Source organism: Microcebus murinus, chromosome 16 (assembly GCF_040939455.1).
Source record: "Microcebus murinus isolate Inina chromosome 16, M.murinus_Inina_mat1.0, whole genome shotgun sequence".
Classification (NCBI taxonomy): Eukaryota; Metazoa; Chordata; class Mammalia; order Primates; family Cheirogaleidae; genus Microcebus; species Microcebus murinus.
The window spans coordinates 61,612,138-61,637,701 of record NC_134119.1 but is presented as its reverse complement, the minus strand read 5'-3'; the positions used below and the strand labels follow the sequence as shown (position 1 = coordinate 61,637,701).

Sequence of the window (25,564 nt, the reverse complement as noted above, 5' to 3'; positions counted from 1 at the left end):
TTCAAAGTTGATCTCCAAGCCTCTGGAGGACCCAGGGACACCCCTCCCTGGGCCTCTCTTCCTCTTCCCAGAGCTCCGAGCTGAGGCCCTCGACCGCCAGGCCTCTGGGCTGCACGGTGGGGTGGTTCCGTGGCAGGCTCTTTTGGACAGCCAGCCAAGCGGCGAGAGGCCCAGCCGGGGGAGACAGCCTGGGAGCAGGACCAGGAGGGAGGGAGCGGGCGTGGGAGGGGCGCTGGGTGGGATCTTAGCCTGGCCCCCCTGGGGCAGGACCCACTGCTAACTCGGCACCCACGGCAAGGCTTGGGTGCTCTGGGTGCACCCAGCAAGGGACAGCAAGCCAGAGCTGGCCAAGAGGAGACTACATGTCAGAGGTCCCCACAGGAAGTTCCTCGAGCTCAGCCGTCCCGCCTGAGAAGCTCATCCGCAGATGTTGTTTCTAAGGGTGAGGCCAGAAATCCTAGCCTGTCTTGGTTTGCCACCTCGCGGGCCCTTTCCGCATGGACTAGGGGGGCTGCCGCTCCCTTGTTTCCCCCCCCCCCCAGCCTGGTTCCAAGTACATCGCCTGGTGGGGCATCGGTTTGCCTCATCCAGCCTGGACTGCTTGGTGACCCGGCGGTGGGGGACAGCCGACACGGTGAGAACCCTGCTCGTGGTGCTTCTCTTGGTCATGTGGAACCCTGGGGGCCTTATTTCCTCTCTCTGAGGTACAGTTTGCCCAGCTGAGAGTGGGAACGTTCCTGCTGAGTGGGTCAGTGGGGACGATTTGGGGAGCTGCTGTGTTAGAAAGCACAGGCCTCCTGAGAGCGTGTGACAGATTTGAGCCGGTGCTGCTGGAGATCGCCAGGCTGGGGTTGCCGGTCGGTCGCGGAGAGCAGAGAAGGGCTCTAGGGAGCTCGAGGGCCTGGGCTTGTGGGTTGGCAGAGTGGGTTCGAAGCTTGGGGCCTCGGGAGAGCGTGGTGGGGCCCGGCTGCCAGGAATGAGGATCGCACTCCCCGCTGAGTGCATATGACTCCTGTAAACCCGCATGGCATCCTGGGAGGCGGGCAGTGTTATCACCCTCACGTTGTAGGTAGGAAACTGAGGCATAGAAAGCTGCAGAGGGCGTCTTTATTGTGAGTGGCTGACAGAGCGGGCTCTGTGCCGGAATCTGCTCCAGAGTGTGAGGTGTCTGCTCGCGTTAGTCCTTGCCACAGCCTGGGAGCCGGTGTGGCTGTCGTCCCCATTGCACAGGTGGGGAAACAAAGGCACAGGGAGGTTATTGCATTTGCCCAAGTCAGTTACAGACATGAAATTTGAACCCAGCTCTATCTGGGGTTGGGTCTGTCTTTTTAAGACTGGCTCCTCTTCTGACTGCTACCGGGGTCGTTACTGTTGTCATAATGATTTCTTTCTTGCTTTCTCTCCTACACAGAGCTGGCACAAAGTAGGCCTCAGCCGTCCAGAGATGACTGCATTCAGTGCCTGCTCAGGAGTGGGGTGCGGCTGCCTCTCTCCACCTCTTGACACGGTGGCCTTGGCTCTTCCTTCCCCAGAGGTGGGAGGGTGGGGGACACTCCCCTCCCCACTGCCTTGGGTCCAGCCCTTAGCTGTTTTTGGTCATTTGTGTATTCCATTCTGTCACCAAATATTTATTGAATCACTACTGTGTGCCATGTTCTGGATGCCAGGGAAGGGCATCCAGTATATGGGAGGCAACAGTGAAATAGCGTTTGCCATGTGAGTGCTTGAGGGAGGGAACAGATCTAGCTGCCATGCGAGGCTGGGCAGGGCTACAGCACAAGTCAGGGCCTTGAGCTGGGAGAGACCTGGATGTGGTGGTGACAGAACAGGCCAGTGTCGCTGTAGTGTGGGGTGTGGGGTGGCAGGACCCAAGACCTGGGCTGTGGGGAGGAGCCAAGACTTTATCGTGGAGAGGAGGCCACAGGGGAGTTGGGGAGTCGGGGGCTTTAGAGGAGGGAGCTGGCTAGATTCAGGTGGCGGCAGGAGATGGAGAAGGGCAAGGAGCAGGCCAAATCCTGCTTTGGGGACAGGGTCCCCTGGAGCCCAGCTTCTCAAAGCTGGTGTTCTGAGGCCTTGAGGGTGAGAGGGGGTGTCCTTGGATTGTCTGGTTTTTTAGTTGTGTGTTTTCCTTTAGATGATATTTCTGGATGGTTCTTTTACAACCAAGGTTTCGGATGGCCCTTGGTTAGAGTTCGCCTTGTGTAATTGCTGCGTGTTTTCCCCAGCACTGGCCCTGTCTCCAGCTGTGCACAGAGCACATCTCATTGGGTTCCCGTGACAACCCAAAATGATCTTTCTAGACAACACGAGCATATGCTTGGCCAGATTGGTGTTAAGATCCCGTTTTACAGACAGAGAAGCTGAGGTTCAGAGAAGTGACTTGTGAAGCCTGGAAGGAATAGGGTCAGGATTTGAATTGACTCAAGGTGTGAATTTGGGCCTAGGAATTCTGCTCCGGCTCTGCGGGGTGAGCTGGGTTGGGGTGTGGGAGGGATGGTCGTAGCTGGGACCTTCTCCCAGCCAGGTTGGGGTGATCTGGCCCCTCTTGAGCTTGAGAGTCACCCTCTCCACTCCTGCCTTTAGACTCCTGGTGCTTACTTAGCAGGAGTTCCATAGAACCGTGCTCCAGTATGGTAGCTGCTGGCCACGTGTGGCTATTTAATTTCATTAAAATGAAAGTTGAGTCCTTCATTTGCACTAACCACAGTTCAGATGTTCAGTAACCACATTCCCATCTTTATGGAAAGTTCTGTGGGGTAGTTCTGCTCTAGATGTGGCTTACCTTCTGCACCCACTCACTGTGTGACCATGTGCATGCGACTTTCTCTGGGCCTCAGTTTCCTCATCTGAAGAATGGGGGTAGTAATTGCATCTACCTCATAGGATTGCTGTGAAGATTAACATGAATCTGCGCCTGGTACTTTGTGAGCTGCCACTAAGTATGAGCCGTGGTTGGACCCGCCTGTTTGCTTGTCGGTGCCCTAGGGATGAGGCGGGGACTCATGCCACTGGGCGCTGCCTCCCAGCTCCTGGTGCGGGAGGCATGAGGGAGGTGCCCTTCAGCCAGGCTGGAGGGGCCCTGCTCGGTGTGGCGTGCGTGTTGGGAAGGTAAGAGAGGCCCGTGGGGGTGGGAGGAGGAACTCAGGAGAAGCTGGCTGTTTTCCCTCTCGGGAGCAGAGGCAGAGGGAAGTGGAAGGGACTCAGGATGGTTGGAGTCCAGGCTCGGCTGTGTCCTAGCTGTCTGGCTGTGGGTATTCGCTGAATCCTTCCTCTCCTCAGTTTCCTTATCTGTCACATGCGGGTCTTTGTGATCCCCAAGTGAGACACATGGCGAGAGTGTCAAGCCAGAGTTCAGGACTTATTCTGGGGCCACCTCCTGGAGAAGAAGGCTGTGACACTCCCTCTCTCTTGCCTCATGCTCGCTGCACCCTGGCCCTGCTCTTCTCTGCCTGGGACGTTCCCCCCCAGGTCTCCACGGGGCTCGCTTGTCTGTTTCATGCTTTTGCTCGAATGCCACCACCTCAGTGAGCCTCTCTCTGACCGTCCTGTATGAAATCAGAAACCCTTGCTCCCCTTCCCATATACCAAATCCTCCATATGTTGACTTTCTCCATAACATCATTAACTTTGGATATACTGCATAATTTGCTTATTTATTTATTTTTATGTATTTATTTTTTTGAGACAGAGTTTCACTTTGTTGCCTAGGCTCTAGTGCCATGGCATCAGTCTAGCTCACAGCAACCTCAAACTCCTGGGCTGAAGCGATCCTCTTGCCTCAGCCTCCCGAGTAGCTGGGGCCACAGGCATGCACCACCATGCCTGGCCAATTTTTTCTATATATTTTTAGTTGTTCTGCTAATTTCTTTGTATTTTTAGTGGAGACGGGGTCTTGCTCTTGCTCAGGCTGGTCTCGAACTCCTGACCTTAAGTGATCCACCCACCTCAGCCTCCCAGAGTGCTAGGATTACAGGCATGAGCCACCGTGCCTGGCCATAATTTGCTTATTTATCTTGCTGCTGTCTCCCCGCGTCCCCCCATAAATTCCCCGACGGCAGGGAGTTCTGTTTTGGTTACTCCTGCATCCCTGGTGACTGGAGCAGTGCTGACACAGAGCCGGTGCCATATTTGTGGGACAAACGAATGGAGGATTTTTGGTTTCACCTTCACTTGGCGAAACGCTGAGCACAGATGTGGTGGCGCTCTTCACCACCCCCACCTGCGATTAATTAAAGCTCTGGGCCTGGCCTTTGCGGGGAGGAGTGGGAACATGGGTCTCCGACAGACTCTGTCCCTGCCTTGAGGAGCTCCCAGTCCAGTAGGAGAGGCAACATACCCAGATAGTGGTGTAGGTGGCCAGGCACAGTAGAGGTTAGTGAGGGCAAGGGAAGGCAAGGCTGAGCTCTGAGGGTCTGCCACTCCTGGGAGAGGGGACAGCTAGGGAGGCTTCCCTAAGGAATGGAGGATTTGGCAAGTAGTGGGTGAACAGTGCGCTAGCCAGGGGGAACAGCATGTGCAAAGGTCCTGGGGTGAGAGAGCAAGGAGTCATCAAGGGACCAGGAGAAGGGGAATTGTGTGTGTTGGTGAGCTGACCAATGAGGCAGGGGAGGGGCCAAGGCAGATGGGCCCTGGCAGCGTCCGTGAGGGCCTTGGACGTGATCCATGGGCACTGGGGAGGAGGTCCTGAGCAGGGGCGGGATGGGCTGAGAGGCGTGCTTGGAGAATCCTGCTGGCCGCAGCATGGAGCTCGTGGCGTGTCTGGAGGCCAAGGCCAGGCAGGTTAGACTATTTGATGTGATTTCATGGGTCCTGTGAGGGCCTGGGTGGCGTGAGGGAGAAGGTATGTTTCGGGGGTGGCAGGGAAGAGAAGGAAATCTGTTCTGGTGTTTATTCTTGTCCCAGTTTCTTTTGCAGCTTGCCCACGTCTTCATCCTGCCTCCAGTCCTACCTGCTCCAAGTAGACAGATGGGGCAAGTGAGGGGAGTGTGTGGTGTTTAAGGGGAAAAAAAAGTCTCTGTAATGCCAGCTTCTCACCAAGGAGGCGGAATAGGTAAAAATTCACAGATTCAGAAATACACAGTGTAGGAAGTGAAGTTCCCCATATCTCTACCCCTCCCCCCGGGAAACAATAACAACAACAATAATAATACCCAGTATGTGTTGAGCGGCTGATGTTTCAGGCTCTCTTCGAAGGACTTTGTGTGGATTAACTCATCAGATCCTCCCAACAGCCTTGGATGATGAGGAAACTGAGGAGAATAAAGGGAGAGTGACTTGCCCAGGGTCCCACAGTGAGTGGCAGAGCCAGGGTTGAAACTCTGGCATTTGGTCTACGACCTTACCACCCCGGACTCACACAGACTTGTCTGAGCTTGGCAGCTAAGTGGGATCGGGCCCGATGAGCACTCGGATGGGAAACTCTGGGTGTGGTTCCCGAGGCCACCTTGACTCCCACACTCATTCTTCTGCCTCCGTTAGCTCCTTGGCACATTTCCTTCTGATTTTTGTTTGCTCTATGCATGTGACATTTAAACACATACCTCCTCATGTCCTGAAGTCTAAGACACTGTGCTCTGTAAGATCTATTATTGGTCCCATAACTGCTTTTCTGAAAAGAATGCTCTAGATGAGTTTTATACATGGATCGTGAGGTGCATGTCAGTCTTACCATGTCAGCATGTGAAAAAATAAGCATATCCTAGAGTTGAGGTGATGCATGTACATGTTTGTGTTTCAGAAGAGGGATGACACTGCGAGCTCTGCTGTGCAGTGAGCGCTTGTCACTGAGTGCTGATGGTCTCGGCGTGGGCACAGCGAGGTGGTTTTTGTGCTCAGGATGGCTGCGTCGTGTTTTGTTATTTACTTATTTATGTTTTTTTGAGACAGAGTCTCACTCCGTTGCCCGGCTAGAGTGTCATGGCGTCAGCCTAGCTCACAGCAACCTCAAACTCCAGGGCTCACGCGATCCTCCTGCCTCAGCCTCCCGAGTAGCTGGGACTACAGGCATGCACCATCATGCTCGGCTAATTTTTTCTATATATTTTTAGTTGGCCAATTAATTTCCTTCTATTTTTAGTAGAGACGGGGTCTTGGTCTTGCTCAGGCTGGTTTTGAACTCTTGACCTTGAGCGATCCTCCCACCTCCACCTCCCAGAGTGCTAGGGTTACAGGCGTGAACCACCGTGCCCGGCCGTGTTTTGTTGTTAATAAGCACTGGACCCTCTCCACGGGCTGGGTGCTGTGCTAAGCCCTTCCCAGAATAGGCCTGTGATGGAAACACTGCTGTTGTTCCCATTGCACAGAGCAGCAAACTGAGGCTGGGAGGGAGGCTAGAAAGTGGGGGAGCAGGGACCAAACCCAGGTCTGCTTAACACAAAGGCCGTGTACAGTGTGTTGGTGTGGCCAGGCTGCCTGGGGCCGTGTCCCAGCTTTGTACTTGCTGAGTGAGTGATATGGGCAAGTCTTTCACTTCTGTGGCTCAGTGTCCTGATTAAAATAGAGATAGTAAAAGTGCCTACCCCAGAGGGTTGTGTGAGGGTTAAATTTGTATGTACAAAGCCCCTAAATGTACCTGGCGTTGCTTTGTGAGCACTGTTCTTTTTGATAGAGTCGTCATATTAACCATTATTACAGTACCAGACCCCTGTCATGGGCATTTAGGTTCCCTCATTACAGCAATAATACACTTGGAACATTGGTTCTTAACTGGGGATGGTCCCCCCCCCATTTGGTGACTCTTGAAGACATTTTTGATTGTCACAACGTGGGGAGGATGTTCTGTTGGCCTTAGTGAGTGGAGACCAGGATGCTGCTAAACCTCTTACAGGGCACAGAACGGTCCCCACAACAGGGATCATCCAGCCTAAATGTCACCAGTGCTGAGGCTGAGAATCCCCGCCTTAGAATCTCTGTGCCCTGACACCAGCATTTTCTGCAGAAGAAATTCCTCCAAGTGCATGTACGTTTTCCACTTTGTCGGCTTTACCAGAATGCCCTCCCACCACACCAGTGCACAGAGTGGTCAGTAGGAGGGGTGTTCCCTCCGCTCTGGCCCCGGTGCCTTTCCCTCCCAATTCCCACAGACAGACGCACTTGTCATCTTTGAGTTCATCTTCGGAGCAGGTCCTCCTCTGGGTGCTGTGCTAGGCCTGGATCAGAGGGCAGGTGACAGAGGCTCCTGAGGGGGTCGCTGTCACCACCTCAGCGATTCCCAGCAGTGCCAGGAAGGAGCCCCTACCCACTGTCTCCAGCTCCGGAAGACGCAGATCCCTGCCTTCCCACCTGCCACCCTTGTCCCATCTGTGCCGTCTGGCAGCGAAACCAGGTCAGTGAGAGGGGGCGAGAGAAAAAGGACTTAGCAAGTGGTGAGGAAAGGAATTCAGCTTATTTTGGGCCTGTTCTGGGCACGGGGCTTCACCCAATATGCATTCATTGTACAGATGACTTATTAAGTGCCTGCTGTATGCCCAGCATTGCATAAGGCTCTGGGGATACAGTAGTGACCAAGACAACCAAGAGTCACTGCCCTCACCGTGCTGACATTCAAGTGGGAGAGGTAGATAATAAATGGATATAGTAAACAAATGGTAGATGATAATATGGTAGATAATAATAAATAATATTAATAAATAAGAAATAATAATAAAATAGATAATAGATAATAAATGGTAGATAATAAACAAGCAAATATATACAATAATGGTGGTGGTGGTTAGTGCTTATAGAGAACAGTGATGGACATGGGGAGGTAGAGAGCGTGTGCTTTGTCTAGGAGGTTAGGAAGGCTTCTCAAAGAAAGTGACATGTGAGCAGAGGCTGAAGACAGTGGGGCAGGGCCGAGTGTCCACCTGAAGGAGCAGCGTGTACAAGGGCCCTGAGGTGGGGTGTCCTGGTGCCCGTCCAGGGAGCCGCCTGCGGCAGGCACCCCTGAAACAAAGTGCCTTTGGAGAATCAAAGGGGTCCGACGCAGGCCTCACAGGGGCCTGAGCCTGCTGTGACTCGGCTTTAAAAGGACTTCGGCTTTTACTCTGGGTGAGGGGACCCAGGAGGGTTTGAGCAGAGGAGGAATGGGATCTGACTCAGGTGGCCAGAGGGTCCCAGACTGGAGGGAGGGGCGTGGACCATACAACCCTCTCAAGTGGCAGGAACCTCACAGATGAGCAGCTTGAGGTTTGGAAGGACACGGCCCCTTCCCAAGGCTGTGCAGCTGGGACGAGGCAGTCACCTGAGCACCTCTCTCTGCTCCCTTCCCTGAGTGGCCAGTGCATGTAGATCAGCTCTCGTGGATCTGACACCAGCCCTGTAAGGTGAAGTTTCTCAGGGGCCTCTGTTTGGAAAACATTGAGAAATGAGACCCATGAGGCAGACAGATGGAAATAAAAATGTTTCAAAGAAATTTTAAAGTAATTTATTGTGGCGTGTTTGAGACATAAAGATAGCATTAGTCAATGATGTCCTTGTACTCAGCAGCTATTTAAGAAAACAAAACCTCACCAGTGTAGTCAGAGCTGCCCTGGGGACCCTGTTCCAGTCATGTCCCCTCCCAGCTGACCACTGAGTGTGGTGATCTTCATTCCCATTCAGCTTTCTTCCCTACCAGTTAGACACTCCCCAAAACTCCAGCCCCGCCCAGGCTGCAGGGCTGGAAGTGTGCCACCCTGCTCCCTCCTGGGATTCAGATCCCTCCTCTAGTGGGGTCACTGTGCAGATGGGAGTACTGAGGATGTCACTTGTTTGTGGGCACAAGATCAAAAAACAGAGCCTGGGGTCGATTAGATCCCCTGGACTCAAGATTCTTCCTGTTTACTTAGGTTGATGACCAGGCCTTCTTGGAGGGGAAATTGAGGCAGACTGGCCTTCCTGTGGAGGCAGGGGAGAGCCCTGCTTTGGGAGCCAGGAGGTCCAATTTTGGCTCCCTTGTGTCATCTGGACTTCCAAAGCCTGATTTTTTTTGTCATAAAATACAGAAAAATACATTAAACACATTTTATGTTGTACAGTGTAACAAATAACTGTCAGGCCAAAGCCCTGTGTAACCGCAGAAGAACATTGTCAGCTCCCAGGAGTCCTCCCCCCTCTGTTACTCCTAAGTGTAACCACTCTCCTGCCTTTGGGATATGTTTGCCTTGATTTTCTGCATAGCTTTACAACGAGAAAGGCACCCCAAACAAGTATCATAGTGTTGCCTGTTTCTAATTTGCTGTGCATGGACTCGTCCTTGGAGTATCGTGTGTGGCTTCTTTCACTCAGGATCACACTCTTACACTTCGTTCCTGTCGTTCTCTTGTGGGGGACGCCTGGTCTATTCCCATTTTGGGGGTTGCTGTGAATATTACCTGTGTGAATATTCTAGTAAATGTCTTTTTTGTTTTATTTCAAGGTATTATGGGGTACAAACGTTTTGGTTGCATAAATTGCTTTTGTAGTACATGTCTTTTCGTAAACAAATACACAACCTTCTCTTGGTAGACTGAGAGTCGCTGGGCCATAGTATAGGCATCTGTTGAGCTTTCATTCTTACTGCCAGTTTTCCACAGTGGTTGAGCTGTTTTGCACTCTCATCTGTAGGGAATACGAGTTCTGATTCCTTTATATCAGGCGTCCTCAAACTACGGCCCACGAGCCAAATGCGGCCTGCCGAGGACATTTATCTGGCCCGCCGGGTGTTTTTGCCACCCGCCGCTGCCTGTCCTGCTTAGCAGCCGACTCGTCCCGGGCCTACAGTGCGCGTGTGTGGAATGTGCGCCGCACTCTCCAACGGTCTCAGGGACAGTGAACTGGCCCCATTTAAAAAGTTTGAGGACCCCTGCTCTATATCCTTGTCGACACTTGGCGTTGTCAGTTTTTTAAATTTGAGCCACCCCGGTCGTTGGCTTTAATTCGCATTTTCCCACAGCCAGTGAGATTGAGCGTGTCCCTTGGTTGTTTGGGTGTCCTTTCCTGAGAGGCGCCCTCACTCTTCTCACCTCGCCTCCCGGGTGGCTCGCTCTGGTCAGCAGCTGCAGGTCTGGCCCCAGCCTTCAGGAGGTTCGGGCCCGGACACCTCAGGGAGCCGTGCGTGGTGGGGACGGGGCCCTGCAGGGACTCCCCCGTGGGTGTGCTGCCTGCAGGCAACTGCTGCCTGGGTTCGGGAGGCAGGTCTCTGTCCTCCTGCCGGGTGTCCTGTGTCGGCAGCTCCGCAGTGAGCAGGCCACCCTCTTGGCTGCAGTGCCCGGTATTTCATCACCGCTGGGCTGCGTCACAGACACCTCAGCTGAGGCGCCACCCTCAGTGGGAGGACGGGGCAGGATCCGGGCAGGACACAGGGGATCTTCCCGTTCCTCCCCCTGCTCTCGTCCAAGCCGCCTCGGACTTCTTAGTCGCTGGAAAGAGAATGTAAAAAGTGGCTCTGTTGTTCCTGGCAGTGGCCAGGGCCTCCACTACTTCTTGCCTGGGAGACCCCAGGTAAATGACTTCCCTTCTCTGAGTTTCTGTCCTCTCCTGGGCATGGTTGTGGACCCGCCGGTGGGGTGGCGGGAAGCATTCTGGAGAAACTCCACGGGGGCGCTGGCACCCTGCCCAAGGCCACCCAGCTGGTGAGGGCTCTCGGACTCTGGAACCCTGACCACTCTCGGCTACACCTGGCTGCCTTTGGTGTTTGCTAGGAGCCGGGCAGGAGGCCGGGCCCTCTGCCACGGTGAGTGCTTTAGTGCTGCCTGAGTCTGACCTGCTGCTGCTGAATCACAGGGGCTCTGACAGGTGAAGCCACTAGCCAGTGATGGCCGGGGGGGCTGAGATTGGGCCCTTGTGACTTTCCTTCCACATCCGCCCTTCCTTTGGACTCAGAGTTCTCCATCCCAGCCCTGTGGGAAGTATTCCGAACTGAGCTTGCGTTAGGGGAAAGTGTGGTATTGGGGGAGCAAGGGCTTCTCTAACCCCAGCTACACCCTGGAAGGCCTGAGTGTGCTCCCTGCCCACCCATCTCCTGGCTTCCCGTTCACCAAACTCCTTCCTGCCTCAGGGTCCTTGCATCCTCTGTTCCTCTGCTGGCAGTGCTATTCCTCGTGTGTCTACAAGGGTCACTCCCTTGGTTAATTCAGGTGTCTGCTCACATGTCCCCCCACCATATGGCTAACATGTCACCCCATCCCTGCTGTTCTCCCCCCCTTTGCTTTTCTTCTCCTTGCCTCTCTTCCACCTGACATTGATATGCATATCTCTGTGCTCTTCTGCCTCAGCTGCTGGATTGTGAGCTTCACAAAGGCAGGGGCAGTGTCTTTTGACGCTGTGTCACTAGCACTGTCTAGATCTTAGCATGTACCCAAAAAAGTTGATTGGTGGCAAGAATAGAGTCTGGAAGTGTTTGTGTGGCTGCGTCTGGTCCCGGGGTGGGGGTCTGTTGGGAACGCTGGTTTCGTTCGTTGCGTGCTTAGTAGATGGCCGACGCCGTGCTGGTCCGCTGATCAGTGTGGGTTGCGTGGGGAGGGTTGCCCTGGCGGTGCGCAGAGGGCACCCAGCGTAGCCTCTGAGGTCTGGAAGGCTTCCTGGAGGAAGAGGGAGAAGAATGCACAGCAGGTATAGGGCTGGAGGCCAGCGGGAAGGGCCTGGGCGACAAGCATGACACAGAGCCGGGTGGCGGGGGAGGAGGCTGGAGAGGTGCAGCAGTCAATGTCATGGTCATTAGCCTTTACTGAGGGCCCTCTAGGTGCGCCTCTTGGCTCGTGCAGGGCCTCCTCGGTGGCGGAAAGGACTTTGTTCTGTGTTCTGAGTGCACTGGGGAGCCATGGAAGGGTTTTGAGTGGGAGGGACAGGGTCAGGCTTGGATGGAGTGTGGGGGTTGAGAGCAGAGGCTGGGAGTCCAGGGAGGAGGCGGGACTGGAGGAGGTGGGAGAGGCACAGGAGCCGGCTGTGGGGACCGCGGGGCTGTGCAGGGTGGGTGAGCAGGAGGCAGAAGACGGGGTAAGGGGTCGTGTCCTGACAGGCCTTCGATGCCAAGCGAGGAGTTTGGCTTTTCTGCTGTGATAGTGGGGAGCCGTGACGGCGTTTTGAGGAGGGGAAGGACAGGGCCAGATCCGAGGGTCTAGCTGGTGAAAGGGGCTGGTGGGGTGGGAGAGTGGAGGGTAGGAGCCCAGGGAAGGGGTGCGGCAGGAGGGGGAGACACAGATGGTGGGGTATTGAAGGTCGAGGGCCTGGCAGTCAGTGTGTTCAGGGCGTGGGGTGCCGGTCACGCCTGCTGGTGGGAGCCCGTGTTGCTGCCCGCGGCCCCGCATCAGTGTCTTTGTGGTGCGTAGACCAGGTTGTGATTTCCCCGCCTCCTGTTTACTTCCCCATCCCTGTCCATCTTGTCTTTCCTCCCGCTTCCTCCCACTTACCTCCCTTCCTTCTGCCTGGGGCCTGGGCAGTCTGCCACTGTCACATGCCAGGCAGTAGTGTGTCCGGCCCAGCAGCTCCCCTGGGGCACGAGAGAAAGCTGATGCCCGTGGTGTCCCCAGAGCCAGCTGCCACTTCTCTGGGGCCACCGTAGCTCCTGACCTGCTGTCCGCAAATAACCCCGGGCTGGAAAGGCAAAAGGCGCCTTAGGCTCCGTGGCCCCTGGCCAGGCCCCAGGCTCCAGGTAAGGGCCCAGCTGGCGGCTGCCTCGTCCCTCCTCCCCTCTGCTCTGGGAACCTGAGACGGAAGCAGCGGCCTCGGCGTCTGTCAGTCTATCAGCTGTTGGTCCCTAAGGACAGAAGCGGAGGTCCCCGGAGGTCCTGGGGACGGGACCAGGCCCTTAAGAGAGCCCCCAGGACTGGCTCTAGGCTTCAGACGAGTGCATGCACAGTAGGTCTCTTTCTTGTTCAAGATCTTGGAGTATGAGACTTGTCTTTCCGCAGTCACTTGGTGGGGTAGGGGCAAGGAGGAAGCTGAGGCTGGGGGAGTAACATGGGATGGCATCACGGGGCGGGGTATGCTTGGTGTACTGAAGGTAGCAGGTTGGTGGCTCCCTGGTTTGGAAAGGAGACAGTGTGCGTATTTGTGTTGGGGGGGATAGGCAGATGCTGGTGGCTTTGAGCGCTCACTCAGGTGCCCAGGGCTGTCTGGTTCATCCTGGGTTACCTGGGAGTGACGCAGGGGGCAGGGCTTGCAGCCACCTTGGTGCCTGTCTAGTCTGGAGTGAAGGTGGGTGAAGGGGCTGCCTCTGCCCAGCATGGGTGCCCCAAGCGCAAGCCTGCCCTGCACATAGGCCAGGGAGTTCTGCCCCCCCAGATTGGGGTCCCTGGGGACGTGGCCACATCTCTCCCTGCAGACTGGGCCCCTGGGGCAGGGCTCTCCCCTACCCTGGGCAGAGCAGGTGAAGCTGCTGGAGGGCCTCAAAGCCTGGGTGTCCTCATGGAAGGGCTGGTATGGCATCCCCTCCCACTCTGACCAGGTCCTCTCTTGTCTTGCAGACTGTGCTCTGTCCACGGTGCCTCCTGCATGTCCTGCTGCCCTGAGCTGTCTCGAGTTAGGTGACAGCGTGTCACGCTGCCACCATGAATGAAGTGTCTGTCATCAAAGAAGGCTGGCTCCACAAGCGTGGTAAGGGGCCACTTTTGCCCACCAGATTGTGTGTTTCACCCTCCCACCCTGGCTCTGTCCCCGCCAGCTGGTGCCCTGAGCGACAGAGGTGCAGGGTTTTGCCAGCCTGCGGAGCCAGCATTCCGCAGCCCCCAGACTGGGAACTACTCACACGCCCATCTCATGGAACCCTCCAGCAGTAGCCTGGGCAGGGAGCTGGGGCTGAGCCTCCAGTCCCTGCTCGTCATCGTGAATTAGCCCACAGGCCAGGCCTGTGCTCTGCCCTACATTAGTGATCTCACTCGTAGCCCATTTTATAAATGCAGACACCGAGGCTCAGAGAGGGGAAGCCACTTATCTGAAGTAAGACAATGAGGCAATATTCAACATTCATTCATTCAGCAAACTTTCACTGTGTGTGGTGTGCCAGGGTGTCCCAGGCTCTGGGACACAGTGGTGCCCTCCTGGAGTTTACATTCTGGTGAGGAGTGGGGACAAACAATAAATAAGTGGACATATACTGTCAGGTGGTGATGTGAGACCCACTGGTGTTGGGCTTTAGGCCACGGAAATGGCCTTGGTTTTAACTCTCCAGGCCACAGCAAGCCCCAGGATATTGTGAGCCAGGCTGTGACCTGTCCCAGACAGCTGCCACAGGACGTAGGGAAAGGATGGGCGCGAGGCAGGGAGGGAGCCATCATAAATGGGGTGGCCAGGGAGGGCTTCACTGAGAAGGGGGTGTCTGAATAGAGACCTAAAGGAAGCAAAGGAGTGAGCCCCACGGTTGGCTGGGACAGTGAGTGACAGTTGTCTGAGGGGAAAGCGGGCCCGCTAGAAGAGGAGTAGGAGGCTGATGCGGCTGCCCTGCAGGGGTCAGGGCACGTGCCATTCATCCTGCCCTGTCCCCACCCACAGACACAGCGCGGTGATGAGGGACGGGGACCACTCCCCAGGACCAGGCCTTTCCATCAAACTGAGCAGAGGGACATGTTTCCTACTGTCCTTTTCAGGCAGGGGTGGCATTCAGGGCACCTCAGATTAGCCCCCAGACCGAGCTCTGAGTTGGGGGCTGCTGAGCGAGCTTTCTGAACCTTGGCAGATGTTAGACTTCTAACTCTGTCTCTGCTGCTTCTCTTGGCGTGACTGTAAGCAAGCTGTGTCACCTCACTTGAGCCTTGGCTTCACTGCTGCAAAAGTGGGTTAACTACCCAGACCTCTGGTGTTGCCAGCTCCACGAGGCATTTTCATGTGGCTTCTTCTCTGTGGTATCACCAGCATGTCGAAAACTTGTTGGCGTACAGTGGTCACTCAGCAAACGATTGTTGAGTGAATGATTGGGTAGTGTGTGCGTGTGTGCACGTACTAGGGTATGTCAGGGTCGTGGCCTCCTGTCCCTCAACCCGAGTTTGCCGAGGCTATAGCTCACTAGGCTGGGGTTCGAGGGTCCCTGGCTTGGGTGTAGAACTGTTGGAGGTGTGGGAGTTTTTCTCTGCTCTCTGCTCAGCTAATGGCATTGAATCGGTCTTGGCCCCGCTTAGGGTTTCAGTGTCTCCATTCAGACTCAAGGGGTCAGATGAGCTGGCCACAGGCCTGCTCCTGTCTGCAGGGGTGGCCTGGCAGGACACACCTGCCCCAGGTTTGCACCACACACACACACACACACACACACACACACGTGCACTCCTGGGCTTTCCCACTGCGTGTCATTCTCAGTAGTGGCTGGCAGAGATGGGCAAGGCAAGGTGGGCCCTGCTGACTGCCACTATTTTGGTACCTGCTGGTATAGTAGAATAACTGAGATTGGGTAATTTATAATGAACAGAAATTTCTCACAGTTCTGGAGGCAGGGAAGTGCAAGATCCAGGGGCCAGCATCTGGCGAGGGGCTCCTCGCTGCTTCATCTCATGGTGGAAGGGCAAGGGATGACTTGGGTGAAAGGGAAGAGGCCTTAAGGGGTGACTGAGCTTGTCCTTTTATAAGGAACTCTTTGCCACAATGATAGCTTTAATCCATTCATGAGAGTGGCACCTCCATGACCCAAACATCTCCCGTTAGGCCCCACTTCCCAACACTCTGCATTGGGGATCAAGTTTTTAACATACGAACTTTGGGGGACATATTCAAGCCGTAGTACCCCTTCCTCCTAGCATCTGACAACACCAGTTTACTTTCTATATGGATTTACCTGCTCTGGACATGTTGTGTAAATGGAATCATATAACATATGGCCTTTATGATTGGCTTTTTACTTTTAGAATACGTTTTTTTTTTTTTTTTTTTTGAGACAGAGTCTCGCTTTGTTGTCCAGGCTAGAGTGAGTGCCGTGGCGTCAGCCTAGCTCACAGCAACCTCAAACTCCTGGGCTCGAGTGATCCTTCCGCCTCAGCCTCCCGAGTAGCTAGGACTACAGGCATGCGCCACTATGCCCGGCTAATTTTTTATATATATATCAGTTGGCCAATTAATTTCTTTCTATTTATAGTAGAGACGGGGTCTCGCTCTTGCTCAGGCTGGTTTTGAACTCCTGACCTTGAGCAATCCGCCCGCCTCGGCCTCCCAAGAGCTAGGATTACAGGCGTGAGCCACAGCGCCCGGCCTAGAATACGTTTTTGTTTTTGTTTTTGAGACAGAGTCTTGCTTGCTTTGTTGCCCAGGCTAGAGTGAGTGCCGTGGCGTCAGCCTAGCTCACAGCAACCTCAAACTCCTGGGCTCAAGCGATCCTTCTGCCTCAGCCTCCCGAGTAGCTGGGACTACAGGCATGCGCCACCATGCCCGGCTAATTTTTTCTGTATATATTCATTGGCCAATTAATTTCTTTCTATTTATAGTAGAGATAGAGTCTCGCTCTTGCTCAGGCTGGTTTCCAACTCCTGACCTCGAGCAGTCCACCCGCCTTGGCTTCCCAGAGTGCTAGGATTACAGGCGTGAGCCATCGCGGCTGGCCTAGCATATGTTTTTGAGGTTCATTTATGTTGTAGCATGTGTCAGTACTTCATTCCTTTTTATGGATAAATAATTTGTGTGTAGATTCATCACATTTTGTTTATCTGTTCATCTGTTGGTGGACATTGGGGTTATTTCTACCTTTTGACTATTGTGAATAACTGTTACAAACAAAATGCACAATATGTTTGAGTACTTGCTTTCACTACTTTTGGGTATATGCCTGGGAATGGAATTGCTGAGTCATTATAGTCCAGCAGTCCCCAACCTTTTTGGCACCAGGGTCTGGTTCCATGGAAGACAATTTTCCACAGACCCCGGGGGTGGGGGGAGGGAAGGTTTCTAGATGATTCAAGTGCATTACGTTTATTGTGCAGTCAAACCTCTCTGCTAATGATCATCTGTATTTGCAGCCGCTCCCCAGCGCTGGCATCACCGCCTCAGCTCCACCTCAGATCACCAGGTATTAGAGTCTCATAAGGAATGCACAACCTAGGTTCCTCACACGCGCAGTTTACAGTAGGGGTCGCACTCCTAAAAGAATCTAGCCCTGCCACTGATTTGGCGGGAGGCAGAGCTTATGCAGTGACGTGAGCCAGGGGGAGCGGCTGTAAATGCACACGAAGCTTTGCTGGCTCGCCCACCGCTCACCTCCTCCTGTGCCGTTCAAAACAGGCCACAGACCGGTTCCAGTCTGTGGCCCGGGGGTTGGGGACTGCAGATATAGTCCATATTTATAACCTATATTTATAAGCTACAATATATTTAACTTTTTGAGGAAGCAGCTGTACCATTTTACATTCCCACCAGGAATATATGAAGGTTTTGATTTCTTCATATCCGTGCCAATGTGTTATTTTTCATTTCATTACAGCCATTCTCTGTGTGTGAAGTCATACCTCATTGTGGTTTATGATATGTACTTGCCTAATGACAAATGATTGTCTTTTCATGTGCTCATTGACTATTTGTATCTCTTTGGAGAAATCAGGCTGTTTGTCATTTTGTTGAGTTGTAAGAGTTCTGTATATATTCTGGATACAGGACTCCTGTCAGATATATGATTTGTATTTTCACCTATTCTGTATGCTCTTTTTTTTTTAAATTTTCTTGATAACATCCTTTTATGGACAAAGGTTCTTAATTTTGAATCCACTTTTTTTCTTTTGTTGCTTGCACTTTGGTGTCATCTAAGAATCTATTGCCCAATCCAGGAGAATGAAGATTTACTCCTATGTATTCTTCTAAGTTTTTTTTATAGTTTTAGCTCTTATGTTTAAGTCAATCTATTTTGAGTTAATAGCTATAGATAGTGGTATATACTGTGAAGTAGGGGGTCCAATTGCATTCTTTTTTTGAGACAGGGTCTTGCTCTGTTGCCCAGTCTGGAGTACAGTGGCCTGATCATAACTCAGTGTAATTTGAACTTCTGGGCTCAAGCGATCCTCCTTCCTCAGTCTCCCGAGTAGCTGGAGCTTCCACCACCGTGCTTGGCTAATTTTTTCTATTTTTAGTAGAGACAAGTTCTTGCTGTTGCTCAGGCTGGTCTCAAACTCCTGGCTCAAGTGATCCTCCTGCCTCAGCCTCCTGAGTAGGTGGGACTACAGGTACACACACTCGTGCCTGGCTAACTTTTAATTTTTTGTAGAGATAGGGTCTTGCTATGTTGCTCTGACCAGTCTCGAACTCCTGGCCTCAAGTTATCCTCCTTCCACGGCCTCCCAAAGCACTGAGATTATAGGGGTGAACTACTACACCTGGCCAAACTCCATTCTTTTGCATGTGGTTATCCAGCTGTCTCAGGGCCATTTGTTGAAGATATTATTCTTTCCCCCATTGAATGATCTTTGGCGCTTAGATTGTTGAAAATCAACTGGCCGTAGATGTTTGGGTTTATTCTTTGACTTTGAATTCTATCCCATTGGTCTCTATGTCTATCCTTTTATACCATACTGTTTTGATTACTGTAGCTTTGTAGTACGTTTTGGTATCAGAAAGTGTGAGTCTTTTAATTTTATTCTTCTTTTTCAATCTTGTTTTGGCTATCTGGGGCTCTTTGCAGTTCCATGTGAATCTGAGGATTAGCTTTTTTAGTTCTGAATAAAAGACTGCTGAAGTTTTGATAGGGATTGCATTAAATCTGTAGATTACTTTGGGTGGTATTGCCATCTTAACAGTTTTCCAGTTTTTGAATGTAGGGTGTCTTTGCATTTATTTAGGTCTTTAATTTCTTTCAGTAATGTTTTGTAATATACAAGCATTTCACCTCCTTGGTTAAATTTATTCCTAGGTATTTTATTCTTTTGGAGGCTATTATAAATGGAATTGTTTTCTTAATTTCCCTTTTGAATTGTTCATTGCTGGTGTATAGAAGGACAACCGATTTTTATGAGTTGATCTTGCTAAATTTATTATCTCTAGTAATTATTTTGTGGATTTAGTAATTACTAAATTACTAAATTTTTGTGATTTTCTAAATTTCTAAAGGGTTTTTTCTAAGTTCTTTGTGATCTTCTGAATACAGGATCATGTTATCTGAAAATAAGTAGTTTTACCCCTTTTTAACTTGGATGCCTATTCCAGTGTTAAATCACAGTGGTGAAAACACGCATCTTTGATTTTTAGGGGGAATGCTTTTGGTCTTTTACTATTGAGTATGATGTTAGTGAGGACTTTTCATCAATGCCCTTTATCATTTTGAGAAAGAAAACGTCTACTTTTAGTTTATTGTGCATTTTTATCATGAAAGAGAGTTGGATTTTGTTAAATGCTTTTTCTGCATCACTGAGATGATCATGTTGTGGTTTTTTTTTTGTTTGTTTTGTTTTTTAGTTCTATTAATGTACATTGATTGGTTTTTATATATTGAACCACCCTTGCATTCCTGGCATAAATTTTACTTGGTCGTGGTGTGTAATCCTTTCAGTATGCCGTGATTTTGGGGTTTTGCTAGTTTTTGAACCTTATATAAATGGAATCATTTAGTACTACCTTTGAAAACATTTAATAAGTCAAAACCTATAAGATACTTAAGATAGTGCCAGGCACAAAGTGCACTGTAGTGTCATCATCTTCTTTGTCATCATGAATTTACAAATATCCCTCTGAGAGGAAATACTCAGAGAAGTGAAGTGATTTATTGGAGGATGTGTTTCCCACACAAGAAAAGCAGCTCAGAGCCCACCTCCCTGCCATTTTGAGGCAAGGGCCTGGTGCACTCTTTGTTTGCACACTGGGTTAATGATAAAGACCATTTGTTAAGTGCCTGTGGTGTGCTAGCCCCTAAGCTTATGATTGCCATCTCTTTTCTTAACAGCCTTATTGAGGTATGTTATATACCATACGATTCAGCCATTTCAAGTGTACAATTCAATGGCTTTTAGTGTATTCAGAGTTAATGCAACCATCACCACAACCAATTTTAGGACATTTTTACTACCCTAAAAAAGAAACCCTGCTCTGGGTGTAGTCGCTCACACCTGTAATCCTAGCACTCTGGGAGGCCGAGGCAGGAGGATTGCTTGAGCTCAGGGGTTCAAGACCAGTCTGAGCAAAAGTGAGATCCCGTCTCTACTAAAAATAGAAAAAATTAGCTGGGCCCTGTAGTCCCAGCTACTCAGGAGGCTGAGGCAGGAGGATCACTTGAGCCCAGGAGTTTGATGTTGCTGTGAGCTAGGCCGCCATAGCACTCTAGCCTGGGTGATAGAGCCTGTCCCTCTTGGCCATCACCCTCTGGTTCCCTCATTCAGACCGACCCCTCCCCAGCCCTAGGCAACTACTCCTGGAAATTTTATATAAATTGAGTCATATATATTTCGAGGTCCTTTATGATTGGCTTCTTTCACTTAGTGTAAGTTTTGGTTCATCCACATTGTAGTTTGTATCAGTACTCCATTTCTTTTTGTGACTGATTAGTATTCCATTGTATGGATATGCCATGTTTTCTTTATCCATTCATTAGTTGATGGACATTGGGGTTGTTTCTACTTTTTGGCTATTGTGAATAATACTGCTATGGACATCTGTGTATAGATTTTTGTGTGAGTATGTTTCACCATCTCTGTTTAATTGTTAGCAGGTCTCTGAAGAGTGGGTTCTGTGTGTGTGTTTATGTGTAGAGTGCTTGGCTGTTCGTGGTCAGAACAATCGGAAGGGGTCAAGGGGTGCTCCGAGGGTGTGATAGCAGCTCCACCTTGCCTGGCACAGAACTGTTTTGACATTCGATCCACCTGCACAGTTGTATTGGTGAATACCAGCCTGTGGGATTTGGCCTTACAGGGCCACAGGACATGTGTGTTTGGAAGCCTGGGCCTCCCCTGGGACTAGGCCACGAGTTGGCAGGGATGGCTTGCTGCTGGCCACACGCTGAGGCAGCTGGTGCCCCAGGCACTGCCGCAGGCGCCTTCCTGCCAGCAATGACCTGTGGATCACTGGGGCTCAGCCCAGGACCCTAGCCTGCGTCAGCAAGGGCCACCTCAAGCGCTCCTCTGGGACTGGCATTCTCGTCCACCCTCCTCCCACTGTGGTGCCCCCTGTGAGTCACTGTTGTGCTCGGCTGCCTGCCTGCCGCCTGCCTGGGATACCACTCAACCTTGCCCTGACCTCTCTCCGTCCCCGCCTGCTTTTAGGTGAATACATCAAGACCTGGAGGCCCCGGTACTTCCTGCTGAAGAGTGACGGCTCCTTCATTGGGTATAAGGAGAGGCCCGAGGCCCCTGACCAGACCTTACCCCCCTTAAACAACTTTTCCGTAGCAGGTATGTCTTAGGGTGCGCACACTGGGGTTCCGGTGCTCCTACAATGGTGGGCAGGTCTCGGGCACGTGGGACTCGGTTATTGTTGCGCTTTGGGCCTGCTGCGGCACTGTTTACCCTCAGATGTGTTTTCTGCCCTTCCTGTGCTCGCCCTCCCTGTTAGCTGGGCCAGGCAGGGCTGTCCTGGTGGAGATAGAGGCGGGAGGGAGGGAGAGGCAGGGCATTTCCCCACTCCCCTGCTGGGCAGCTCTGTGGTTCCAGCTTGTGCCAAGAGCCTCCTCCCTCTGTCCTCTAACCTAGAGGTGTCATGGCTTCAGGCGGTGGCGCGGCTAGTCTCATGTCCTCTGTTCCCTCTATGATACCCGAAGTGATGCCTTCCAGCTGGACCCTAATCAATGAAAATTTCACAAGCCCAAAGCTCTTACGGGGGACTTGCAGAACACAGTCCTGCCCCCATCCCCTGCCCCTCTGCCACCTTCCTTCCTGCAGACCTGATCACTCACCATGTCCTTGTTCCTCCTGCCAAGAACATTGCAGAGGCATCCCTGTCTCCAGCGCCTTAGCCCAGACCACGTCCTCTCCCTTGCTTCTCTCGAATCCAGCCCCAGCCCCACTCTGCTCTGTGTAAAGCCTTTTCCCAGTTGCTCTCCTGTGTGCTGGTGACCCCAGCACACCTGTTACCAGCCCCACCTTCTCACCTGAGTTCCCAGCCTGTCCCCCGCAGCTCCTTGGACCTTTTCCCCTGGGTATCCTCTAGGTCTCTCATACCTGCTTAGTCCCAGACTGACCTTCAGGTTTCTCCTCCCTTCTCCCAACTTTCTATTCCCTGTCTCTGTCATAGGGGTGGCCCTGTCAACCCCCTAGTCCTTGGACCAGAGCCCTGGGCCTTGTCCTAGATGCCCTCCTCCCCACCGTGGCTTGTCTGCCTGCCCTTTCCTCCCCTCTCTGTGGCTTCACTCTGGTGTAGCCCCATCCTCTCTAGCTGGGTCCCTGCCTCCCTGGGCCTCCAGCTTCTAGTCTTACCCTCTACATGGCAGCCAGAGGGATGGTCTCAATCTGTCCATGTTCCTTCCTTATTTAAAAGCCTTCCATGGCTCCCTGCTGTCCTGAGGACAAAGTCCAGATTCCTCCTCTGCCTGTAGCTGGCACCAGCTCGCCTCTCCAGGCTTGTCTCTTACCGCTTCTCTCCTTGTGCTTGGAGCATAATTGCCCATCCCCTGGGCCCTCTCACCTCTGGGCTTCTGTACATGATGTATTCTCTGAGCTCCATTTTCCTTCAGGGCTTGGTTCAGGGTTGCTGCTTCCTCTGGGAAGCCCTCCCCGACCCCTGCGCTGGGTCAGGTGCTGGCCTCTGAGTTTCTGCACGCCTCTGGCCTCCCCCTCTGCAGCCTCGACTACTGAGTCATCACTGTCTGGTGGTCCAGCCCTTCCCCACACACACTGGACCTTAAGCCACGTGAGGGCAGGGCCAGGATTGTCTCAGTCCTAGAGTGCCCCAACACCATCCGGCATGGGGCTGAGCATGGAGGAGGGGGCTTGGGGAATGTGGGCTGCACCAGGCAGGGCTGCCCCTCACCCCCATGCTCTCCCCGGCCTCTATCTGCAGAATGCCAGCTCATGAAGACCGAGAGGCCGCGGCCCAACACCTTTGTCATACGCTGCCTGCAGTGGACTACAGTCATAGAGAGGACCTTCCATGTAGACTCTCCGGACGAGAGGTGAGTCTGGGCCTCTGTGTGGCTGCCCTTGGAGAGTGACCAGGGCTGGTGTGAGCAGAAGAGGTGGAGATGGACAGATGTCCTCACCTATGGGACCTCCATAGGAGTTTCTAGTCTGTAGCTGTTCTGTAGCCGGTCTCCCTTCAGCTGGAGCTGAGAAGAGCTGTGGTTCTTCATCTGAAGACCCTACTCTGTGTCCTTGGACTTGAGGGTCCACGGGGATCATGGGGCAGAGCTGTGTGACGATAACAGACTGCTGGGCCTGGCTCCAGGGCCTTGTGTTGCCCGGACATCTGCAGAGGGTCAGGTAGCTAGCCATGTTCTTAACAAGCACCTCTAGTGATTTTGAAGAAGGTGGTGCAGAGATTCAACTTGAAAAGATCAATTTCATCATCAGAAGAGATGAGCTAGACGCATCCATTAAAAAAAGTCAGCATAAGGAAGTGTCTAGTTAGAGGTTCACTCCTGCTTCTGCCTTATCCATCCGGCTCCCCGCACCCCAGTGTTCTTATGTGTCCTTGAAGAGCAGAGGTCTTTATGTCCTCTAGCCTTTTTTTTTTTCTTCCTTTTACACAAAAGATAGCATTGTACACACTATTCTGGACTTGGTTTTTTTGCTTGAGTGTATCTGGGGGAATCTTTCTGCCTTAGTATATGGAGAGCTGCTGCTGCTGCTTTGTTTTGCTTTTATTTACTTTTTTAAAAAGCTGGACATGTGTGTGTGTCCCAAAGTTTTAAGTTTGTTTATTTAGCAGTTTTTAATTCATGGTGACTTGGGTTGTGTGGCCTTGTGTTTTCAAACATTTGAGTTTTTACCAGTCTGAGCAGTGGTGGGAAATCACACCTCACGGTAGTGTTAACTGTTTTTCCTTTCTCTATGGATGTGTTTGATCCTCAAGAGCCATGCGAGTTTCCTTTTCCAAACACTCTGTTCATATCATTTGTCTATTTTTTCTATTGAGTAGTTGGTCTTTTTCTAATTTGTATTTGAAAGCTCTTTATATATTAGGAGCTTAGTTCCCCCGGTCCCCTTTTGTGGAGAGAGTCTCGCTCACTTGACCCAGCCTAGAGTGCAGTGGTGTCATCATAGCTCACTGCAGCCTCAAACTCCTGGGCTCAAGCGATCCTTTTGTCTCAGCCTCCCAAGTAGCTGGGACTACAATGCGCACCACCATGCCTGGCGAATTTTTCTGTTTTTGTAGAGATGAGGTCTCACTGTTGCTGAGGCTGGTCTCAAACTCCTGAGCTCAAGTGATCCTTCCGCCTCGGAAGCATCCTTCCACCTGTACTATAATTCTTATTGCATATCTTCCCATGGTTAAAAATGTACTTGCCCCACCAGAAGGAACAGAATTACCATGTCAAGCCTGCTGAGGTGTTACTCAGTTGAAAACTATGGACCAAAACATAGACTGCCAGAAAAAACACTCAAGACCAGTCGTTGCATAGGTCCTGCATGTTGGCGTGCTGGGTTTTGAAGAATGGATAGGAGTTGGCCATGGAGATAGGAAGGAGAAACGGTGAGGAAAAGGGACCAGCATTTGCAAAGGCCTGGAGGTGAAACAGCTTGTGCATTCCAGGGCCACAGAGGGTTCTGGGTCATCAGAAAATCAAGGGGTAAGGAGTGTCGGAAAGCGGGGAAGTAGAGGCACTTGAAGATGGAGACCTCAGCCAGGGCCTTGGACTCCAGATGGAGATTCTCATGGGGCCTGGCAGGTGCTTGATAAGTCGGGGTTTGTGGCAGGGTTGTTACAAGATTCAGGAGGATGATAGCAGGAAGCCCTTGACTCAGCAGTACCTGGCGCATGGTTGGCAAGCCCAGAAAAGGTGCATTGCGGAGCCAGGAAGGTGTTTGAGTGGGCAGGAGAGATGATCTAGTTTCTATTTTTGCAAGATAAGGTGCCCTTGAGTGGAGGGAAGAATCCTGTTACTGAGACTGTGGGGACTGGAGAGCCCCTACCTTCTTCCTTTTCTGAGCATCTGCTTCTGCAGCAGGAGAGAAGACTGCTGGGACTACTCTGAGAGACCAGATCCCACATTCCTGACCTTAACCCTGGAGGGGGTCATGAGCCAGAAACACAGCAAGCGGGAGGTATCCTCTGCTCTGCTCGTGGCTGATCCACGCTATCCTCACTGCCCCAGCCTACGTAGGCCTCGCATTGGTTGGTCACTCCTGAGCCTCGGAGGGACAAAAGGGTCGCAGGGCAGACGGGCGCCATGCTGGTGACTGGTCATTGTCTAGGTGCCACAAGCCCCCCTCACTAGGCTCCTGGTTGCCTCTCCTGCCTTCTCTAGGGCAGCCAGGGACCCTCCCTTCGCCATCTAGTCCACTGCCAGCGTGTTGATTCAAATGTAGAAAAGTTTAAAGAAGTATAATGAATGAACATCCAGGCACCCTGTACCAAAATTCAGCAGTCCAGCATTTGGCACGTTTGCTTCATCTGGCTATATTTTATGCTGACTCTTGACCATCTGTTCATACTTCATGGCACTTTACCCCTTAATGCAGCAGGCACCTCCTATGAACGAGGACTTGCTCCTGCAGAGTCGTGATATCCTTACCACACTGGAGATGATTATGTACTTACTAATATCTTCTCCACATCAAGGCCATACTTGAATTTCTCTGGATAT

General features: G+C 52.1%; 1 protein-coding gene across 4 annotated transcripts in view; it reads left to right on the top strand.

The window, feature by feature from the left end:
* The window catches only part of AKT2 (AKT serine/threonine kinase 2), a 47,587-nt gene that overhangs the window by 5,688 nt on the left and 16,335 nt on the right, over window positions 1-25,564 (top strand). Inside the window, exons 1-4 of one of the 4 annotated variants that reach the window (XM_012774587.3) lie at window positions 10,257-10,443; window positions 13,407-13,536; window positions 21,087-21,215; window positions 22,819-22,930. In XM_012774587.3, coding sequence (XP_012630041.1) covers window positions 13,491-13,536; window positions 21,087-21,215; window positions 22,819-22,930 — 287 coding nt within the window. In that variant the 5' untranslated portion in view covers window positions 10,257-10,443; window positions 13,407-13,490. Of the gene's footprint in view, window positions 1-10,256; window positions 10,444-12,405; window positions 12,593-12,703; window positions 12,799-13,406; window positions 13,537-21,086; window positions 21,216-22,818; window positions 22,931-25,564 lie in introns of those variants that run through there. The other 3 variants (XM_012774589.2, XM_012774588.2, XM_012774586.2) reach the window with 3 other exon arrangements.